Raw genomic sequence first — 24,263 nt, forward strand, 5'->3', positions numbered from 1 at the left:
AAAAGTAGATACAATAAAGGTGCCATGGAAAGATGTAAAAGACTAAGTAGAGAAATCCCTTTTTCCCAGAGCTGGATAGCTCTTGATTAATTTTTACTCTCCTCTGTAACCTGACAGCCCACACTGACATTTTTCTTTTCTTAGTAATATATTGGATCCCTAAGAGTCATTTTAATTACATTATACATAGAAAATGAATGGGATAGAATAGAACCTGGTATGGGTGTGATGATATTTTCCTACCACTTTCTATTTTTCTTGGTATGAAGTTCTCTCTTTAGATAGCCAAGGAGAAATGCATTCTATGATATCTAAAAATTCTGTGATTTGAGTCTAACTATCAATCCCTTTTATAAGTTTTACTAAGCACTTTTCATACTTCCTTCAAAAGGGAGGCTTTATAGTTAAGTTCTGCCACATTATATGGCTAAAATCTAAAATGACTGAATCCGGCCTCACCAAATTCTGCTGCCCTTGTTCAAGGATACCAGAGAATGTCTGACCAAACTCACATTGTTCCAAGTCAGGGGAGCTGCTGTCCTTGATTCTAAGTCCATGTTTGGGTACCATTTGCTGAGTTACTTTCTGGTGCCAGCTGGAATTCTGTCATAGAGAAGAACTGAGGGTCAGGAGGAAAGGTGAAGGTAGGAGTCCACTTTATTGATCAATATGAAGCACTTATATATCAGAGGGTTACATAAGACAGAATATATACCGCTCATGCATCAATTACTCAGGGGTTTCTTTGTTCTAGGGAATGGGACACATGGGAATCTATACCTTAAGTCTCTGGTTTATGTCAAATAGTATATGCCAGAATTCTGTCATATTCATGACTCCAAGGGCATCCTGAAACTTCAGAGGGTCAGGTAATCCTTGTGCTAACTTTCAAACTTATCCTGTCATAATATATGCTTATACTGGCCTTAGGAAATAGGCAGAGGTTATCTAACACTAAGGACTAAACACTAAGGCACTTTCTTTTAATGCAAGACTCTAATTAGTGCTTGTAAATCCAGGAGATAGCAAAGGCTTCTCATATCTCAGCTTCTCAAGAGACTGCCATCCATAGGAGTGATGGAAAAGCCAGTCCAGTTTGTAGATTAGCAGAATTTCCACAGCCACAAGGCTTTTATACCCTTTGTCTGCAGTCCACCCCCCCCCAGTATCAATAGATCTCAACACATAACCATGTGATCCTCACAACCCAGGGAGAAAGGTGTTATTATTATCCCAATTTCACAGGTGCAGACAGAGGCGTAAGTGAATTCCCCAGGCCTTCACAGTTGGTGAGGACAGATTTGAAATCCAGTCTATGACTTTGGAAGGAGCAACATGGTTCAGTGGATAAAACACTGGGCCTGGAATCAGGAAGACCTGAGTTCAAATGTACTCTCAGACACTTATTAGATTTGTGATTCTGGGCAAATTACCTGTGAATAAAGAAAGGCAGGAAACCTGCCTGTTCATCAATGGAGTTTAGTCTCCTTGATCATTAGAAGAAGCTTCACATAGTAGTGAGGTACAAGTGAGGTACAGGGGATGACACAGATGGGAAGGCATTGTGAGAATATATATATATATATATATATATATATATATATATATATATATATATATATATATATATATATATATGTAGAGGAGTGAGCAAGGCTTAAGGATCAGAAGCTTGTGTTTGTGATTCAGCTCTGATACTCATTAGCTATGCAGTATTACAGAAGCCACTAACTTAAGAGTCTTGCTTACCTGATCTGTAAAATTATATTTACATTAGTATTGTTATGGCAAAAAATACTACAGAATCCTGAAAGTCCCTTCATCTTTACATACCATCTCAGACTTTCTCCTTTCTTAATAAAGCCACTAAAAGGGTCAGATATTGTACATACTGTGCTGATTGGTTTTGCCAAAAACCTTTTTAAAAATTTAATAATATTTTAGATCATAGGACTAAGACTTTGAAAGGACCCTAAAGGCTATTAATTCAATCTTATACTTTCTTTTTTAAAAGATCTTTATTTTTTAATCATTCATTTATTCATTCTGTTATTTGTGCATTCATTCATTTGTCCATTCATTCGTCAGTTCATTTGTTTATTTAATATTGGATCTCCCTATCTCTCCTGGCTTGGAAATGTAGTATTTACTCTTGTGCTGCATTGACAATCATCTTATGAAATTATGAAATGGAAATAAGCATGTCTGGTTCCTTGGGGACTCATCCCGATAGTCAACAACTGGAAGCATCATGTGGACAGCAATGAATTTCAATTAGTTAAGTGGGTATGGAGGCAAACAATATAGTAGAGATAAGCAGACAGCAAAGGAAAAGGAGATGGGATGGTGAAAGAAGGCATGAGAGGAAGAAATTGGGGAGGGGATGATAAATTTAACCATAGTTTGGAGTTGGGAGCACTAAAGCAACATGCGTTCTTAGAAGATCAAAGAGTGCTGTGGGTTCAGAAGAGGCAAGGTGGGGAAATAAAGTCTTATCTGTGCTACATTGGAATTAGCTTATGTTATAACCATATCATTTCAGAATTACCAGTAAAACTTTAAAGATAACAAGTCTTTTTCTCCCTACTTTTTCTCTCTGAAAAGGAAGGGGGGATTTGTGGAAGCTAAAGAGGAAAATATATTTGTTTCATGTTGTCGTGTTATGAAGATAATTGTAATTTCATAAATAGACACATAAAATTCATTATTTTGACATAACCAACTTTTTAGTGTTGTTATTTTATGTGAAAATATCAACATGAAAATATAGAATTAAAGGTCTTTGATTTCTATGGGTAAATTTCAGGTTTTTAATGAACTGGGATAGGAAAAGAATTACATTTTTTTTTCAATAAGATTGTTTTCCTTTGTATTCCTTTGTATATTATTTATGTATTGAATGCTATTATTCTAAAAAAGGATTCAGGCCTTCCCCAGACTGCCTAAGAGATCCACGGCACAAAAAAGGTTAAAAAGACCCCTGCCACAGAAGAGTTCTTTCTTTGACTAAAGTACCTTCTACAAAACTATCAATATTAGCCAATACTTACAAATACAACTTTATTCAAATGGCACTTATACATTTCATTTCTTTTCAGAAGATGTATTAAAGAATGAAAAGGAACTTCGGAAAAAATCATTTGTAAGAAGACAAGATCAAACTGCAAGGAAGAGTACAAATTTGGCCTCCAAGTTTAGCAATATGAGAAGAATCACTGCTCAGTCAAACACATCTATTTCATCTTTGTTTCAGTGTAAGGGAGCTGACATGAGATGTTTTTTTTATAAGTCAGCTTCCTTAGATTCTGCTCAGCCAGGAGAAACTAAAAATATGGACACTTCAAAATATAAGGGTAATTTTTAGATTTTAAGAATAGTTTTAATGTAAATCAACAATTAGCTCTGCAAAAACAAATAAACCTTAGAGCCCAAACATTTATTAATCCTTTTTATATTCCAGGCTCTATTCTAATTGTTAGGAATAAAAAGAAAGGCAAAAAACATTGTCCCTACTAACAATCTGATCAGAACACATAGGAACCATGTACAGATATAGTTTCTCTTTAGAAGACAACTTTTGCTTCCTTCCTTAAAGATCTACTTTAAAAAATTCAATGATTCTCTATAACTTTAGGAGTGAAGGTGAGTTTCCTTTGTCTTTTGACTACACTTTGATGTATAGCTGAGATTACTTTGTTATTTAATCAAATAACCAGCTACTAGTGGAGATTATAGATCATTCAATCCCCACTCCCACTACAGTAAAACAAATGGCATTCAAATAGTTTTGGGCAGATTGAAGACATTTCACTGGGAAGTCTGCTTTATATTTAGGAAGTAGCATTCATTAGGTTTTCATCAAGTTACAAGTACGAGATGATAAAATTACTTAAATGATTGTGGAGATTGTGGAGGGCTTTTAGTTGTTGGTTTATTATTCATTATTATTTTTATGTTTTTCTTTTCTGGATATTAAGGAAAGTATAGAAAATTGACATTTTAGAATAAGAATTCATAACTCTTTATTTCTTATGTCACAGACTCCTTTGACAGTCTGGTGGCTACTATGGAAAAAAATTAATACATAAAAGGAGATATATGGGCTTCTAAAAGTACACCTATCAAGAGATGTTTTAAAAGCAAGTCCACACATTCCAAGTTAAGAATCATATTTCTAACAACATATAAGCAGTTTTCCTCTGCAACCATGGACCATATACTATGATCTTTATCTTCCAGTCCCTTCAGTATAGAGATTATATAAAAGTTAGAATGCATATAAATATATAATACATGTGATAGATATTTATGTATTACACTATATGAAATATGTTGTTAAATTATCTATAGAATTTATTATAGTCCATATATTCACATATAATTTATATATATACACACAGAGACTATATGAGATCACTATAGAATTCAACATCCTTTTAGATATGTGAGGTAGAATTTAAGCTGAGACCTGAAAGAAGCTAGGAGGCAAAAATGATGAAGAAGAAGATTTTAGCAAGAAAAGATAAGTAATGAAACTACACAGTCAGAAGATGTAATATATATGAGTATTAGCAAAAAGGTCAAGGGTACTAGACTGTAGAATAAAGGGAAGGGAACAAAGTAAGGAAGGAGTGCAAAAGTAGGAAGGGTTTAAGGTTAAATGGAATTTTCATTTTAGTTGCTTGAAGGTAAGGAATACTACTAGAGTTTATTAATTACAGAGGTGGTAAAGTCAGAACTATACTTTAGGAGTATTACTTTTGCAGCTGTTTGGAGGATGGCCTAGAGAAAAGGGAGATAAGACTATTGCAGTGGGCAAGGCATGAGTTTATAAAGGCATGAGGTTATAATCATTTGTACCAGAATGGGCTATGTGAGTAGAAAGAAGAGGGCATATATAAAAGATGTCATGAAAATAGGACTTTGCAACTTACCAGGATAAATCAAGGGTAACATTGAGGTTGTGAGTCAAAGTGATTGGGAAGATGTGATCCCCTGGACAGTAACAAAGATTTCAGAAAAGAGACTAATTTGAGGATAAAGATAAGGAATTCTGTTTTAGGTTTGTGGAGTTTGAGATCTTTGTAGGATATCTATTTTGAGGTGAATAGGATGTCAGTGATGTGAGACTGATGTCAGAAAAGGTTAAAACTGAGTAGGTCTGAGAATTATCTGTAAATGTAATAACTATAATAGCACTTATTTGATGGTTACTTTAAAGTCTGAAAAGTGCTTTATGGATATTATTTAATTTGATGTGCAAAACAATCCCAGGAGACAGTTCTGTTATTATCCTGCTTTTACAAATGAAGAAACTGAAGCAGTCAGAAGTTAAATGACTCATCCAGAGTCACCCATATAAATGTCTGAGGCTAGACTTAAATACATATATTCCTAACTCCAGGCTCAGCATTTCATCTAATGTACCACCTAGCTGTCTAGGCATCTGCAAAGAGATGATCAGTGAATCCCTGAGAATTGATGAGAGCATCAATCAAATTAGTGTATAAGGGGAAAACAGAAAAGGATAGGACAGAAGGGACAATTTATTATAGAAAGCAAGAAGCATAATGTCCAAACCTGAAATCTCTCTCTCTCATCACACTGACCCCTATTCACAACTTCCCTGTTCCTTTTAAGGTATTACCATCCCTCCAGTCACCCATTCTTGCAAGCAAGTTGTAGTGTTCAGCTTCTCACTCACTACCCCTCTCCCCCCCCTCCTCCCCCCATAGCCAATCTGTTAGGAAGGCCTGCAGAGTTCTTAAGAGAGAAATTGAAAATGTCCTTGTATCCTTTTTTCTGAACACCTTGTGAGTGAAGTGGCTCCCTATTACCTCCAGGAGCAAATATAAAATCTTATCTTTGGCGTTCAAAGCGCTTTATTCTTCCTGGTTCTTTTGCACCTTTTAAGTCTTCTCACAGAATTCACTTCATTTCACAACACACCCTTGGTTTCCTTACTGTTACTGGAGCAAGACAATTTATCTCCAAACTGCAGGCATTTTTCTGGCTGGCCACTAGGCCACCATGTCTCCCTTCTGCCTGCTGGCTCCCTTAACTTTCCTCTAGTTCCAGCTAAAATTCCACCTTCTATAGGAATCCTTTCCTGTTCTTCCTTAAATCTAGCACCTACCTTCTGTAGTACTTTGTAGTCGTGTCCCCTCCTCCAGCCCCTATGACTATGAACTCCTAGAAAGGAAGGATTGCTTTTATCATATTCTTTGTATCCCCAGAACTTGACACAGTTCCTGACACAAAGAAAGTTCTTATTAAATGTGTATTGAGTGACAGATGGTGGGCTCTAGGATGAAATTAGAAGGATTTGCCTGGACAAGGAGAAAAACCAAATTTTTATGTGATAGGAATAAAGGAAGAAATAGTGGGGAAAGATATCTTAAGTTGTACAAGATGAGAAAGAGGAAGAAAAGGAAGTTCCTAACAAAATCCTCTATACCATGATGAAGCAATGAAGTAGAATTTTAGTGAAAGTTTTGAGTCACATACTTACATGTTTGTAATAAATGCTTAGTTCCTTTGTTTTTCTGGGTTTTCTGGATATGTTACTTATCTTCCAGGAATTAGTCACAAAGGAAGAAATAAAATTGCATGACTTTGTACCTTATCAGTAAGCAAAGCAAATTGGGGCAGCTAGATGTCACAGTGGATAGAGCACTGACCCGGAAGTCAGGACCTGAGTTCAAATGCAGTCTCAGATTTTTAACACTTGTTAGCTTTGTGATCCTGGACAAGTCACTTAACCGTCATTGCCTCACTCTCTCTATATTTATATATTTCAAAACAAGGTCTTGAGGAGTGGGATGTAAGGGAGGAAGGGAAAAATTAGAAACTCACATTCTTACAAAAATGAATGTTGAAAATTATCTTTCCATATAATTGGAAAAAATAAAATATTGTGAAAAAAATTTAGCCATGTTTTTTGCTTTAGCTTCCCTCCTCTCCCCTCAAAAGCAAGAAATATAGGACATAAATCTCATATTCCAGTATATTTTTAAATTTCATGTTTTGTTCCCTTTTCACAGAAATTATGAGCATTCATCAAGGGCAAATATTTGTTGACCCAGACGTAAAGGTCCTGTCACGTGGGGCCAGAACAGCTGGTGAAAATTCTCAGGAAATTAATAAGAAGTCTTTCTCAAGAGCATCAACTGGATCCACCCTTAAACAAATTTCTTCTAGGCCTTCCAGTAGAGAGTCCATTCGGAAGTCAAGCACTAAGTCTGTTGTAGACAAAAAAAAAGTCATTCGGGCAAGGAAAAAAACGCAGCCTGGGATGCCACTGAATTCTAACATCTCAAAAGGATCCTTATTTCTGAGTAACCGACTGTCTAAGCGAGGATCTCTATTCATGGCTCTCTCATATCTTTTGGCAATGGGTTTATACAATCTAGGCAATTAAAAGGAAAACAGAAAGCAAATAGAAAAGAAACAGAAACCTGCACAAAATTAAAATTTCATCAAATAAAAAACCATTAAACTCAAGTAAAATTTTCTTTTGATATTAGTATTATGTGAGATACTGACAATGTTAAATAAGTTCTGCCCCTTTGAGGCATATTACTCTGTTAATAGCCTATACAAATCAGAATTCCTTTGTCACATCATTTCTAGATGCTACAGTAAGATGTAAGGGAATTGTCTCCAATAGTTGAGTGAGCTCTTATTTTATGTATATTTCATTGAGTTTGATTTGCAATTATGTTCAAATGATAAAATTCCCTCAAAAAATAATCAAATGTAAGTGAATAAGTTAGAGATGACTCCTCAGATTATGAAGAATACATATCTATGTTCTATTTCTGCCAGATTTTCCCAGATAAATTTAACTCAGGAAATGATACCCTTTAGAGAATGGCAGTATGGTTTGGTAGATAAAGGATCAGTATGGAATCCAGGAAGGCCTGAGTGGCTCTCATGTTTCTGATACCTACTAGTAATATGATCCATGGACAAGTCATTTAACTGTCTAGTGTCATATATATATATATATATATAAAATATATGTTATATATAATATATGTTATATATAATAAAAATATAAATATAAGTAAATATGTTTATAAGTAATAAATATATATTATATATTTTATATATATATAAAACTACAAATTACAATGAGTTGTCAATCTGCATTGATAGGAGGCATTTTTCTTTTATTTTTAGTAGCATCCCCCCACCTTTTACTATTTACTATACATCATATGGATTTTATTACAAAATTTCTTTTCCTGAAAATGTTCCTTACTGTTCTTTTAAAGTTAAATATCAGTACTGATGCCTCCTGGTATTCATAAACTTTGTACTATTAAGGCAGAAGAGGAGGAGATTGCATCCAGAGGTCCTTGAGTAATCAAAAGTATCCTCCTATTTTTCCATCCCATAGTATCCAATGAAAACCTTATTAATTTCTGATGATGCCCAGAGCCTTGCTTAACTTCTTGGCTGGCATCCCTGCCCTTCTCATTTCTTCATTTTTTTCTTCATCTTCTTCCCTGTCATTTTAGATAGTCAAGCCAACTTAAAATTTTAAGATTCTATCCTTTCTCCCATCCCTACCTGGTAGTAGCAAAAAGACCAAGTCCTAAGATTTATGAACAAATAAGGTAGTCTCTTCAAAGATTTTTTAGTAAATGTGATCAAAGCTTGGAAATTGTAAGTGAATTAATAAAATGGCCTAGCCCAACATGTTATAGAAAGCAGATTTTAATTTTAACCTGGAAGGAAAAGGCAATTTAGTAAACAATCTATGGTAAAGTTGCTATTTTGTGGTGATTGCATATGTTTTTTTCAACTGAATAAATTATGGGAAAATTGGCAAAGTTAACTTTATTCTCACTTAGTTGAATCGGGTCAGAAGAGGAAAAAAATATCACAATCTAAGATTTGCCATAATTCTCTGTATATTGTATACTAATTATTTTTAGATTTTAAATTCAGGCAGCTAGGTGATGCAGTGATAGAACACAAGGTTGGGCATCAGAAAGAAGTTCAAATTCAACTTCAGATACTTAAAAGCTGTGTGACCCTGGTCAAGTCATTTGGCCCTGTGTGCCTCAGTTTCCTTATCTTTATAATGACATGGAGAAAGAAATGGCAAACTACTATAGTATCCCTGCCAAGAAAATTCTAAATGGGGTCACGATCAGATAAAACTGATCATTATACAATAAAACTTTATATTACTTTCTTGACTTTGAAAAGAAAAACAATAAAATAAGCTGGCTGACATCAGAGATTTCTTTTCAAACAGAATCCCTGGGGTTAGTATACATGGAAAGGACTTGAGTTCAGATCCCAACTATACTATTAGCTTCGTGTATGACCATGGGCAATCATTTCACCAATGGCCACTTCCAAATAAGAAAGTTAGATAAAGGTCATCTATAAAGTACCTTCCAGTTCTAAATCTATGAGCTTACAAAACTAATGTCATATGTTTATTATCTATAGAAATAGGACTGGAATACTTTTGATAATGATAAACACCAGAGCATACAAGATCTTAACATATAATTAAAATTCTATGTTCAATATGGTTTCCATGAATCAGTACATCAATACAAAGATTTTTTAAACATGGGAACAAATATTCAGTTTCATCATGAAAGAACTAGAAAGTTCAGTTGATAACAGCATTTTATTCTTTAAGCATTCTGATTAATCATAATTCTACATCTAGTTTAAGGAGAAAGTACTGAATTTAAGTCCAAATCCTAACTCCTGGAAAATCACTCAGTTCTCCCTTTAAACTATATATTTAAACGAAATGACCAAGAGAAAAAATGATGCAGGTCATTACCTTCTTTGTAATTTATAATCACCTAGAACACCCAAAGTCTTAATAGCTGTCATAAAAGCAATACAATCCCAATCTTCCTGATTTAAAAATCTCATGTCCTACACCATGCTGACTCACTTTCTACACCTCTATACACCTCTATAAAATAGAGACTATTATATTTATAGAATCTCCTATAAAGGGAGGATTTGAGGAAAGTGTTTTTTTATAAATCTCTAAAATAGAAATAAAAACTAAGATCAAAGATCATTATCCATAGCTGGACTGACTTTGAGGAAAATGCAAAATTTAGGAGAAGGTGAGAAAGGGAGCACAGATCTAAAATCAGTTAAAAAAACGCAATGTTTAACCAGTAGAGGAGAATGTTTAGAGGAGGTTGTCATAATCTCTGGTCAAATAAGTGTGGAAAAGTTTCTTTAAAATTAGCTAACAAAAAGATTTACATACCAGTCTTTGTATAGTGGATAAGTTTTTTTAGTAATTCCACTGAAAGCATAAGACTGTCAACTCTTAGAAATTTAATGTGGAGACAGCTGGGAATAATTTGTGCAATTCTGCTGGAATGGGGAAGGAGGTCCTGTGGCACCTTCAAACCTGTAAAAGATTGCTCTTAGTCAATAAGCAAAAAGGAGCTATACTGAAAAGCATAGATCAAGAAGTTAAAATTTAGTTCTTGGTAAAATTCCAGGATATATTGATAAATGACAAATTATGGTCTTCTAGAATAGGAATTAGTGATCACAGAGAGCCAGTATGTATTCCTCAAGAGCAGGCTAGACTTAATTTTCATTTGGCAGGATACTATGGTGGAATGGGGAATGGGGTGGACCTTATTTACCTAGATCTTAGCAAACACTGAACATCATTCTTACTATTTTTTAATTTTTTTTGCTGAGGCAATTGTGGTTAAGTGACTTGCCCAAGGTCACACAGCCCAGGAAGTATTAAGTATCTGAGACCAGATTTGAACTCAGTTCTTCCTGACTTCAGGCCACCTGTGGACAACTTGAAGATACACAATAGACAATAAGTAGATTATAAATTGATAGTATTATGAGTCCTAAAGCCCTTAACAGCAAGTCATTTTAGGAAGCTAAGATCCTGATGACCCTTAAGCATTGATCTTGATTTGGTTTCTTCTTCTGTACTTTTTTTTACAAATGACTTAGACAAATGCATAGATAGCTTATTTATCAATTTTATATGACAAAGTGAAAGAGACAGCAAATTCATTGGATTACAGAGTCAAAATATAGAATATCTCACAAGAGTCTTAATTGCTGGGCTAGATAAAATAAGATAAAATGTTGAGATAGATGTAATAACAATGTTTTATCTTGTTTTCAAAAATCAACTCCATAATTATAAAATGAGGTAGAGATGTCTGACCAAAATTTCATCTGAAAAACACCTGGATTTTTTAGTTAACTTCAAGTGCTGTGTTTATTGTTATGCTCATTAACATAAGCAGAAAAGCATATATGACTTTAAACATTTGTAGTGTTATGTAGTATATAAGACTCAGGAAGGGACAGTCTTAATTGTACTTTGCCCTGGGATGGCATATCTGTAACATGTTCCATCTTGAACATCCCATAATAGAATGGGAAAAAACTGGAATTTAAAGAACAGCCATAATGGATAAGGGTTTGGGATCATGCCATACGAATCGATAGTTGAAAAAACTGAGGTTGTATAGCCTTAAGAACTGAAGCTTAAAAAAAAATAATTGAAGCTTTTGGTGAACATCATAATTATGTTCAGTTATTTGCAGGATTGCCATTCAGAAGTACAATTCAATTGGTTCCACTTAGCCAAAGAGCATAGTATTAGGATAAAGAAGAAAAATGTTATAAAGACACAATTTTATACTTGCTTTATGAAAACACTTGCTAGCAAGTAGAGCTCTCCAAAAGTGGAAAGAGCTGCCATGGGAAGTACATTATTGCCCTTCAGTTTTTCAAGTTTTTCAAGAAGACAGGTAATGATTTGTCAGCTGGATTAGAATGTATTACTGTTCAAGGACAAATTGGAGTAGATGACCAAACCCTAAGGTCATATTTAGCTTCTATGAGTTAGAAAGAACATTCTACCTTTTGAGGCAGCCTATTATTATTATAATTGTTAGGAAGTTTTGTTTGCTTTGCTTTCCTGACATCAAGTTTAAATTTGCCACTTTACAGCTTCCACTCATCATATCTGGTTTTGTCCTGTGGGTGAAAACAAATGTTTTACCCCACCCCCAGCATATCAGAATGTGATCTCCTTAAGAGTAGGAGTACAATTTTGTCTTTCTTTGTATACTTAAGAGTTTATCACAATCCCTGGAAATTAGAAAAATACTTCTTGACTGTTAATCCATCCTCCACAGGACAGACTTTACATACTTGAAGACAGCTATCATGAGTGCCCTCAGTTTTTTTTTTCCCCCTAAGGCTAAGCATCCTCATTCTTTAACTGATCCTGACAACATAACTCATTAGTTCCCCCAAAACCACACCTGTTCTGAGTTTATTACTTCTGTATAAAAACTACCACTATCATTTATCCAGTTTCATAACCTCAGAGCTCATTCTCTTTCATTCTAAATATCCATTCAGCTGCCAATTCTTGTTGGAACTATCAACCTTACATTTTTCATATCTGTCCCCTTTACTCACATAGCTATAACTCCCATGGCTCTTATCTTAGTTTAGGCCCTAATCACCTCTTGTTGTTATTTGTTGTTTTGTTGTTCAATTGCTTTTTCACTTATGTCTTCATTTGAGGTTTTCTTGGCAAAAATACTTTTATTTTTCCAGTTCATTTTAAAGGTGAGGAAGTGAAGCAAACAGAGTTAAGTATTTTGCTCAGGGTTACATGGCTAATAAGTGTTGAAACTGGATCTTTGAACTCATCTTCCTAACTCCAGGCATGGTGCTGTATCAGCTGTACCGCCTAGGACCCCAAATTACTATAATTGTTGTTTCCTGTGCCTTTTCATAAACTGTCTCTTAGATCTGGAGTGAATCACCTTTTCACAACTATAACTCTTAGAATTCCTAGCTTCCTTCAAAGATCAGGTCTAATGCCATCTCCTACGTAAAGCCTTCCCTAATTCTTCTGGCTGCTAATGCCTCCCCCTTTTTCTGTAAAATTTTAGTGCCTGATTGTATACATACAGGACTTTCCTAACTTTTTCATTGTATCTCTCTCACTCAATAGCCCTCCTGACTCTAGGCCTGACACACTATTTACAGGCTACATGGCACATAGTAGGTGCTTGATATATGCTTATTGATTGATTAATATACCATAGATACAAGGGCTTTCTGAGATAAACTGAAAATAAGATGACAGTTTGAATATGGGCAGTACAGAACTCAGGGGATCAAAGATCACTCCAAGTTTTCAATTCTAGGTAATAGAATAAATTTGCATTTGAAAAAGATTGAGTTTGGAATGGAGGGGAAATTATGATTTTATATATACTGAGTTCTAGTATATTCTGTATATTCTGATAGAAATGTCTAATAAGAAGTTGGAAGCATGGGTTTGGAAGCCAAGATTTAAGCTATAGATATGGAAATATTCAGCACAGAAGTGATAGTTTAAAATGGTTGATTTTTGTGGACTCTGGGAAGGAGTAAATTCAGACAAAAGAGTTTAAAAGTACAAGTGTGGGAACTGATAGGGAAAGTTTGGCCAGATACAAGACCTATAGACCTGTAAATTATAATGGCTCACCAATGAATTTGAAGCAGTAAAACAGTACCTTCTGAAAAATATGACAACAAAAAAATCTACCCTAATATAATTCTACATGATATGAATTGAATGATGCATAAATATGTCATCATATACAAATGAGAATATATATACATATATACACATATATGAACATATGCAGAAATTGATATATAGGTATAGGTTGAAAAATATTAATATGCTTTTCTATATAAAGCACCTATGTAAATATAATTATGTGTATGTATTTATGTATAGATACATTATGGTCATTAAAATAACAGTCCCTAAAGGATCATGATCCTTCTTTTTTTCATAATGAATATTTGATGGTATTTTAGATAGAGTGCCTTCTGCTATTACTGCTTTGGACCATCTGTATGCCATTAGAGACTGATTGCTAGTATTTACATAGCAATTTTAAAGAGGTATTATATCCATTATCTCATTTGATCTTCATAATAGCTTTGTTAGTTGGTTAGTTGGTTGGTCAAAAAGGACCAAAATGACATCACTATATTGGGGGTTAAGATATAGTGTGTCCGACTTTGGCTAATCAGGCACTATCACAGCTGGTGCACAAATATTTGAAGTGGAGATGTCTCTAAATTTGGGTATCTTGTCTTTCTTTTGAATTACTGCAATCCTGCTTTGCTCATGGAGCACAAAGACTTTTTTTGACAGAGGCATACCATCCTGGATGGTCTTATACCAGTGTCTCTTATGTCATACAATCGATTCCAAAGTTCTTCAGAGAAAAAAAAATTAGAGAAAAATGACTTCATATAACAGAGATTATTTGACCAGTGGCATCCAGCTAGCAAGTGACATAGGCAGGATATGAACCCAGAACCTCTGACTCTAAACTCATTGCTCTTCCCATTCCCATGTGGTGAGATAAATTCCCCAAGAAATAGATGACAGACAGATAGATATAAACTAAGCATTTATTGAACATTGACTATGTGCAGAGGTTTGTGCTAAAGTACAAGGGAAACAAATAGAAGCAAGCAAGTCTCTATTTCCAAATAGCTTATTTTTATAATGGAGGAAGGTACATACAGAAGAGCTAGAAAGAGAACTGAGATCACATGCTAAAAAGATTGGAGGTTATGGCTTAGTGACTTGGTCCCAGGCAATATGAGGGAAAGGGCTCATCCATTAGAGTAAGAGTTGGAAGTTTGCCCCAGAGGCAGACTTCAAATTTCCAGAAAGATAATCAGGCCATGAGCAGAATATTATTTTATAAATGCAGGAGAAATATGTTTCCCCTCTTCCCTACTATCCTCCCTTTTACACAAGTCTACCATGTAATAATACAGTGCCTAAGACAAACATATCAATTTTTAGTAGCAATAGCCAATAGTATCTAAAAGATAGGTGCTTGGCCCACAACTGCAGATCTTGTGCACCAAGTAAGGATGTTTGTTCTTGGCCAGACGGAGGCTCCAAAATCTCACTTAATTTGCAATTTTTACTTGAAGATGAAAATGATGGAGGTTCACATAGTCTCAAAACTACTATTATATGACATGTCTTAAATCTTGCAGCAATGTAGCTGGAAGCTGGGCATGATATTAAATTAGATACATAGACATATATACTTAAATCTACATATTCATTTTGCTTTATAAATACAAAAATATAAATACAAAATAGAAAGAGGTAGATATAATCTGACCTCTGTTTGATACTGGTCCTAAAATATTACTTTAAATGAATGTCTGTTTGCTTTTTATCATCCTAACCTCTTAGTACCAAACAGATCTCAAGGCAAATTTGTGAAGCAGTACTTTAAAGATGGACGATTCTATTACTCAATACTTTTCCTCAAGGGTTCACTTTTTAAACTAATTTTGTTGAATGAAAATATTTATAAGCACTTATGTGCCAAGTACTATGCTGAGGGTAAGAGAATCAAATAGAAAAAAAGGAAGAAGCATCTTTGCTCTCAAGGAGATTACATCCTGATAAGAAAAGAGAACATATTTAGGAGAATGATGGCCAAGGAATTCTTTTTGAATTGGAAAGTCACAGGGATGTGAGGGGAGCCAATGGACAGTCCGATTGAAATGCCCTCTCCTGTCTCTGAAAGTCTTTTTGAACAAAACAGAAATTCTCAAGCCTTGTTATAATAAATTTTCTGATTGATTACTTTCTGTCCTAAGCCCAATGGTACTTCTTGATGGTACTTCTTATAATTTATGTCTTAATTTTTTTTCCCATGTAAAAAAATTCTTGGCATCTCTGATTTCCTCAACATACAAATTGACATAAAATATATACATCACTCATGGAATCATAGGTTTGGGACTAGAAGACAACTTATAAACTATATAATTCAAACCATTTTTATAGTAGAGAAAACCAAGGCCCATATAGGTTAAGTATCTGACCCAAGATCATTCTGATATTAAATAGCAGAACCAGGACCCGTTTTTTAGACCTCTTATTTAATAGCTAATGGATTTTCATTGACTAATTGTTTATAACCAAGTAAAAACTCTGTACTAAAAGGCATTATGGGGGAGATAAATACTATAGTAGAGATTTTTTTTAATGTCACATTTTGTTCTTAATTATTTTTTTCTCTTCTTTTCCCTTTATTCATAAACCTAGATGAGGAAATCTCATGTCATGGATCTATATTATCTTTTTTAGGTTAGAGATCTTCGTCTAAACAATTTTTATGGCTTTGAAAAATTATATGAGTTAAGTGATTATAAATTCCACTCAATTTTGTATTCCAGCTACACTATTTCTTAAACACAATCTAATCCCTTAAATTCATTTATCTTAAATCCATAGGAATTTCAATGGAACATGGAGAAAGAGAAGTAATCCTGGGATTTGTTTATGTCTTTTCAGTTTTAACTTTTTTTTTCCTAAAGAAAGGGGACTAAAGACACAATCTGTCTGTGATATTCAATTTTTGTTTAAACTTGCCTTGTCTTTTTCCTCTTTGTGTTCCTAGTTCATATTTTTGTAGGTTTTAAAGTATTATATAATTACCATAACTTTTCAAGCTTCAGTTTACTCAATGAAAGTTAAATGCCTGATGATTTTGGAGAATTATGCTATAAAGCCTCATAAGCATAATTTGATACCTGCTTACTTAGTCTTCCCAATGACTTGTCTCTTTTTCCTTCAGGTGAGCCTGAGCTTTGCAAGAACTCAGAAGAGGTAATAAATACCACAGAAGAAAAACGTGAAGTGATTCGCCACCAGTAGGTTTGAGACATTTAAAGGCTTCTGATGTATTACAAATGAGAGGTAATTCCATTTTAATAGTCTTAAAACATAATTCCCAAAGAGCATATAGCTTATAATAATATTTGTATGAGTTGCTTTATTTGAACATTGTATTACAGTATTCTCCTTTAAAGGTTCTTATGTAACTTCTATCAGCAGTTTTATAAAAGATAAAACATTCATAACTGTATACCTCTTCTGAGTCACTAACAATTTTATTCATACCTGAAATCAATAGCCAAAATTTTAGAATTTAAATGAAAAGCAAAATAAATATTGGAAGTCTGTATTATTATTATTATTATTTAACGTAAGACTAAGACTTGAAGGACAAAAGTTCTGCAAACTATTGTACAGATAAATGATATAACTTACCACATGCTTTAATTAAGCACCTGCTTAGTTTTAGGCAAAATTCTAAGCACTGATTAAACATATTACAACATAAGCACTTTACTAGATTCACTAAAAACCTCTCAAAGAATGTTGCTATAAGAATAGTTGCACTCATCATTTCAAGTATACATGGAAATGTCCTTGTCAAGCTATCTACCTGAGAGTAATAGTTAAAAGCTATTTCTTTCCTCCATGAAAAACTGGCAATAATAACTCTAAGAACTGCCATGAAGGTACTCTTTTGCTTATATATATATATCATCTCACTAATTTTGCCAATAGAAAATAAATTGACATTATACATGGCAACAATAAGGCTATACGATGATCAATTCTGGTGGACATGGCTCTCCAACAGTGAGATGACTCCAATTATTCAGTGATAAAGAGAGTCATCCATACCCAAAGAGAGAGCTGAGTGTGGACCACAATTTAGTATTCTTACTCTTTCTGTTACTGTTTGCTTGCATTTTATTTTCTTTCCCAGTTTTTTTTTTCCTTCTTGATTCAATTTTTCTTGTGCAGCAAGATAACTATATAAATATGTATACATATATTGGATTTTAAAATATATTTTAACATATATTGGACTACCTGCCATCTAAGGGGGGGATGGGAAGAAGGAGGGGATAATTTGGAACAGAAGGCTTTGAAAGGGTCAATGTTGAAAAATTATCCATGCATATATTTTTTAATAAAACCTTTAATTAAAAAAAAAAAGAAGAAGAAAATAGATTGAGAAAAACAGGCCAAATTTCACAGGTTCCAAAGATAGCAAACAACAGAGCCAAAACTGAAACTCAAATTTTCACTCTAAATTGCAGTGTTCTTTTATTAAATGAAATTATTGACATTTTAATTCATGGTTAATTGTAATGCTAAATCACTGATGTCTTACACATAAATCTTTTTGTGAAAATTAATATTGGCTTAATTAGAAATGAAAGATATTTATGGAATGATGAAATCATGATCTTTGATTTTTATTTGGATCTTGTTTCAGAAAAATCAGAACAGCACATATATTTCCTAATCCTCAAATGGCCAGAGGCTCTACTCTAAGCATATTTTTCGACCCTGCCCTTTTTAATGGATGATAATGGAAGAAAATTATGTTAAAAACATGGAATCCTGAGCTGGTAACTCAGGCCATTTTGATATTTTCAAAGTTTTGGTAGTGTTTTCTCATTATTATTACTATCATCGTGTCATCATCATTGTGTTTCCTCTACTATTTGGCCTTCTTCAATCAAGCCAGAAAAAAACAAACAAAAAAACACAAAAACCTTTTCAGTCAAAAGTTGGATTACTTTTGAAATCTGCATTGTTGAAAGCTATTCTAACTTAGCTGACTGTGAAATGTGTATAAATATAATATGTATTCGTTCATTCATTCAACTATTCTGTGATGTACTGTTTTATGAAAATTGCTGCAGTTGGCAATTTCTTTTTTTAAAACTTGTGGGGGAAAAATTTCTTCAGTCTTGGATGGCAGACCATTTAAATCATCCTTGTTAGATTTCTATCAGTGTTTGGGAACAAAGTCACTTAAGAAAGCAATGAATATACAATTGTATTGTGGCTACAAAGTAGTGGACACCTCATTATGACTGAGAACTTCTGATAAAAGTCAATGGAACCTTTGTCTGAAACTAACCGGTCAACTTGTAGCTCATCATCATCATTGTCTACATTATCTAATCAAAATCTTAAGAGCATGTGCCATTGATTATGGTGATGTCAATATGAGTCAAATAAAAACTGACCCCCCAAAGGGTTAGAGTCTCAAAGAAGTGTCTTTGAGCAATAAAGGAGACAAAAGGAATAAACAAAAAAAATGTCTTTGGGCATTGCTAAAAGGAATATTTGGAACCAAATCGAGAATTTACCAGCTGGAATGTTGGACCTGGCAGGAAAAAGAAAAAATAGTGAATACCATTGATGGTCAAAATAAAAGAAAGATGTATGTATATAAAATGAAAATGTATATTCAACAAGTGCTGGTTGAAATGTTCTATTTGGAATCCCAGATATGTATGTATAGACAAATATGTATACACACATACATATATATTTCCCTTACTGCACTAATCAGAGAAGAATTTCCAGTCTTGTCGTCTCTTATTCATCTCCCTCAATCTGCTCCCAGTGGTATAATGCTATGTGCATGTATAAGAACTTCCAGGTTGCTCCAAAATGAAGAATCGTTTTTTTTCCTTTGAGAATTGAGAGAATGATTAGCTTAGATCATATTTTGTGAATTTTCACTGAGAATTTGAGGTAGACAAGAATTTCTATATATTTGATATGTCCATATGTTTTTGGAGCACAAAAATCTGTTCAAAATATCACCAGAATCACCATAGATTAAGAAATGAGCCAATTGTCACATTAAAACTAAGGAGATCTGTCGTTCTTTGGGCCTGCTTCCTTTCTGGTTTGTGCAATGTTTAAGCAATATTTTTTTAAATGGATAAAACTCTAAGCTTGCAAATAAAGGTAGAAGAATTGTGTCTTTTACAACTTAGATTACTTTTAATGTGTAAGCCATATCTAATATGCATATTTGGTATGCATAATTTTAATGTATGAAATATGTTTGCATAAGAAGTGTACAAAGTGCATTTCCATGTCTTGTGAATGAGGCTCTTAGTTTTTGTTTAGCCTCAGTCTCTTACGCAACACAGCTATATAAGGAAACTGTATCATAGGTGTTACAATGCACTTGATATTTTTATTTTAAGACTAAAGATTGATCTATACTGATAGTGTTGAAGAGAATAATTCCATATGTATATCTTGGCCACTTTGCTTCATTTAAAAAAAAATCTCTTTCTTTTCTTTCTTTTCTTTCCTTTGTTCCTATTTTTTATCATTTCTTCTCTTCCCCCCCCCACTTTTTTTCTTTCCTTCTTTTTCTTCTCTGGTATAGAAAGGGAAAAAATAATATAATTACTTCATGGTATTAGTTTTAAGCCAGCTATTTGTCAGGTAGAGAGACTATGTCCATACCAACTCATTTAAAACTTAGAATTTAACTATTTGTAAAGCCTAATGTGCAATGTTGTTCTCCGTGGCCTTTTAATAAAGCTTTAGATCCTCTCAACATAAGAACAATGAAAAAAACAGATTCTGAAATATAGGGAGTTTGACCACTTTGTTTCTCTATGAATAATTTAAGGACTACTGGATTTCATTACCAAAATAAATGCATCTGTACAGAATTCATCAATTCCTCTGTCTTGCCTTTAAACAAAATTATCCACTTACTATCTTCCTGAGAGGCAGTGTGGCATAGCAGGTAGAAAGTTGGCCTCTGGACTGGGGAGATTTTAATTCAAGTCACATCTCTTGCTGTGTCACCTTGAGTATTTAACCTCTTAATTCTCTAGGCAACTCTCTAAGGCCATCTGTGGAAGAGAAAGTGTCAACCTTCATTAGTAGAAGGATTTTCCTTTTCTAACAGTTGCCCATAAAAAATGAAATTATAAACACTCTTTACTTCCATTTTATCCTTCTAAATACTGTAAGAGACTGTCATGAGGTAGTGTCCCAGAGAAAAGTGATTCCAAATTTTTTACCTGAATCATCTCTTTGGACCATTTCATGCTTTTTTTTTTTTTTAATACCTTTTTTCTATTTCTGTTTGAGACAATTTAAAAGATCCACTCAATTCAGATTCTCCCAGGACAGTAAATGTATTAGTGAAGAATGGGAGGGAGTACAACCAAATCTACCCTGAAAGCAAAACTACTTATTCTTTATGCTTCTCCCCAGTGGTCATACAGAAACCTGCCCTGATTCTCGTTCCCCTTTACCTTATTATGAGGAGACATCATTCAGGCTTGTACCTTGGACTCAAATGTTTGCTGTTTAACAGAACTCTCCTGTAAAAATAATGTGCTTTAGGATCTAAAGAATAACTCTTTAATTTAATTTTTATCATGGCAACCTTCTACAATTGTGTTTTTACTATCTGTACTTGTCCATATTTCCTATTATGATATTGCTAAATAAATCATATTTGAGGAGAAGCATTGTGAACCATTTGTTGTTCAATGTAATGTAATTTTTGTGGACCATAGTTACAAAGGAAATTTGGCAAAAAATTCAACTGTCCATACATATATGTTTTCCAGAACATTATTATCAGCAAAGGTAAAGAATATATCAATAAATACCCATAGATTTTGGTTTAAGTCACATAATCACAGATTCAGAGAAGTGTTGGAGCTGTGAAAATTATTAGAGGTCAGCTAGTCGAATCTATTTTATAGTTATTCAAAATAATTGAGGATACAAGTTTAGAGCTGGGAATGGGAGTGAAAAGAACTATATCTAGAGTTAAAACAAAATAAAACAAAATAAAGCACTTGAATTAAAATCTCATCCTCTGCTACTTTTATATGTGAAATCTTGGTTGACAGCCAGCCACCCTCATGCTCCATAGTGAAACCTAGTGATTATAGAATATATAATGTGTATTTCATATCTATATGCATGTACATGAATAGGACCTAGACCAAACCCCATTTGGTCATTATTTGAGTTCTAATCACATCAAATTAAATGGAAATAGCAATTATTTCAGTTTGGTCAGAAACTCTGAGGGTCTTCTCCTCTCAGAGTCATTATTTATTTATTTATTTTTATGGGACTAGATGAAAAAGGAAATTCTTTGCCTCAATTGCTACCTAGCCTTAATCATTGAATGGGTGTGGCCCAGTCAAACTGAGATCTGTTGAAGATCTTAGCTTAAAAAGTTCTAGATTTCCCATTTCATCTAGATCTATCTCCAATCAACTGGATCTATATTGGGCCACACAGAACCTAGATGGCTCTGGAGGGGAAAGTGAGGCAGGTGATCTTGCACTGCCCTCCCTTCCTTAAATCTAGTTCACTTGCATTTCATGGCATCCCTTCCCTGATGTCACAGTTCTCTTTAAGAACGGAGGTCAAACAACAACATATGCATAAGTATTTATATATGTATAAATATTTAATCACACAGGTGGAATCTTTATGTTGGCTAAATCATAAGGACAGGGTGGGAGGTGGGGGAAGATATGAGAGCTGGGGCAGACAGAGACTTCCTTTAGACCCAAAGCATGTGAGCCCGGAATGGTAGAGACATAAAAAAACTGGCTGATGTAAGTGACAGACATAAGGATCTTTCTGGGGAGACTTCAAGCAGAATAGATAGGAGAGCAATTTATGAGGGTGAAAGATCTCAGCTGTAGGTTTAGAAGTCCTAAGGATCTCATTTTTTGAGAGAAGATAGAGATTGTCTTCATCTTTGTAATCAAGCTACAGTATTCAGGTCTCTTCACTAAATCATTAAGAGGACAAGGTTTCAAATTCCCCAGGTCTATTGTACTATCAAACTTGTGCTATCTAATTGTCCCTACCCCAACAATTCCCTACACCTTTCCTCCAGGAAATATAGCTTGAGACAATGGCAATGTGGAAAGCAGGGGACATCGCCATTACCACAGAACAAGGTTCAATATGGCCCCCAAAGCAACAGAGCCACTAAAACATTTTTTGTTATAGATGAAATGTATGGTCAGAAAAGTCCTAAAACATCTGATATTAGCCCCTTCCCTTTCTTTACCTACCAAAACAAACAAATAAAAAAGTGAATAAATGAATATGATAAATAGTTAGATAGATATAAAGTAAATATTTAGTACTGTATGACAAAACCTGAATCTAATGTGTTTTATATTTTTCCCAGAAATCAGAATAAGTCCTGGCACTTAGTAAGCATTTAATAAATATTAATTGGCTGACTGACTAGCTGATTAGTTTAAGGATCATTTTTGGAGCTGGTATGAATGGTGGTAAAGTTTATATCACTTTTTTGTTGAACCAAAGAGCTCTTTAGTCAACAATAACAAAACAGAATCCTGAAATTCAATTTCTTATTTCAATGAATTTTCAGAAGACAAAATTTTTAGCTACTCTCATTTAGATCAACTGTGAGTAAATGTATTATATTTGTCAGAGACAAATAGGTTTCCAATTGATTCATATCTAGAAATATCTGGTTCTGTAAAAATAACAGCTGCTTTCACAGACCAGTGAACTGATTCATAAACATTTTTCTTTTTTTTTTTAACTTCATTTTCAGAGATGGTATTTTTTAAATTAGGAAAGAAATAAAAATGTGGCTTTGTAAGTTTATTCCCTGTGTTTCTAACTTTTTAAAATAAATATAATCATCTTATCTCTATGAATCCGAGTATGAGTTTGAAATCTTTATTTTGAGTATATTTTTTCAAAATATTGAACAAAGTTTGAATAGCAATTTTTTGTTATAAAATTAATTTCTTTCACATTATCATTATTAAGAAAAGGGGCAATTTCCTCTTTTAGATCCAATTTCCTTGAAAGTACTTTGGCGTAAGGAATTCAATTTATTTTATATTCATACTTGACAGATCATAATCATAATATCTATTTCTCTTTTAAACTTCTCTATTTCTTTCAAGGACTCCACTATCCTTCTAGTCATCCAACAACTTGATATTATACTCAATCTCTCACTATTCCTTATTCCATATATCCAATCAGGTGCATTATCTTGGCATTTTTATCTCTGTGACCTATTTCACTTTTGTCCCTCCCCATTCATATGGCCACTATTTCATATCCTCATCTTGCCTGGACTCTTGTGATAGCCTCTTAAACAACTTACTGTTAAAAATCTCTCCTAGGAGACAGTTTCCAAAAGTTTCCATCTATATCACTTAGCAACCTCTAAATTCCCTATTGGCTTTATTATCAAACATGAGCCCTCTGTTTTTTTTTTAAAAGCCTTTTACATTCTGCCTTTGACCTACCTTTTCAGTTTTGTTATATACATTGTTCTCCTTTCAGCAATCTGCAATGTAAGTAGACTTCTTGGTGTCTGTTCCACACAATATTTCATCTTTCATCTGTGTCTTTACACAGGTGATATATCCCCACTGCCTAGAATGTATTTTCTCCTCTTTATCTCTTAGAATTCCTTCTTTCCTTCAAAACCCAGCTGAAATACTACCTTCTATTTCTAACTCCCCACCAG

The 24,263-nt window shown here is 33.8% G+C and overlaps 1 protein-coding gene across 8 annotated transcripts in view; it reads left to right on the top strand.

Annotated features, from left to right (window-relative positions):
• The window catches only part of PDE1A (phosphodiesterase 1A), a 476,490-nt gene extending 455,262 nt beyond the window's left edge, over positions 1-21,228 (top strand). For 5 of the 8 annotated variants that reach the window (XM_051986088.1, XM_051986082.1, XM_051986085.1 and 2 more), the window contains 2 exons: positions 3,099-3,353; positions 7,044-7,509. In XM_051986088.1, coding sequence (XP_051842048.1) covers positions 3,099-3,353; positions 7,044-7,420 — 632 coding nt within the window. In that variant the 3' untranslated portion in view covers positions 7,421-7,509. Of the gene's footprint in view, positions 1-3,098; positions 3,354-7,043; positions 7,510-16,697; positions 16,820-18,197 lie in introns of those variants that run through there. The other 3 variants (XM_051986090.1, XM_051986089.1, XM_051986084.1) reach the window with 3 other exon arrangements.
• Positions 21,229-24,263: the final 3,035 nt, after the last annotated feature.

Source organism: Antechinus flavipes, chromosome 3, assembly GCF_016432865.1.
Source record: "Antechinus flavipes isolate AdamAnt ecotype Samford, QLD, Australia chromosome 3, AdamAnt_v2, whole genome shotgun sequence".
NCBI classification, from domain to species: Eukaryota; Metazoa; Chordata; class Mammalia; order Dasyuromorphia; family Dasyuridae; genus Antechinus; species Antechinus flavipes.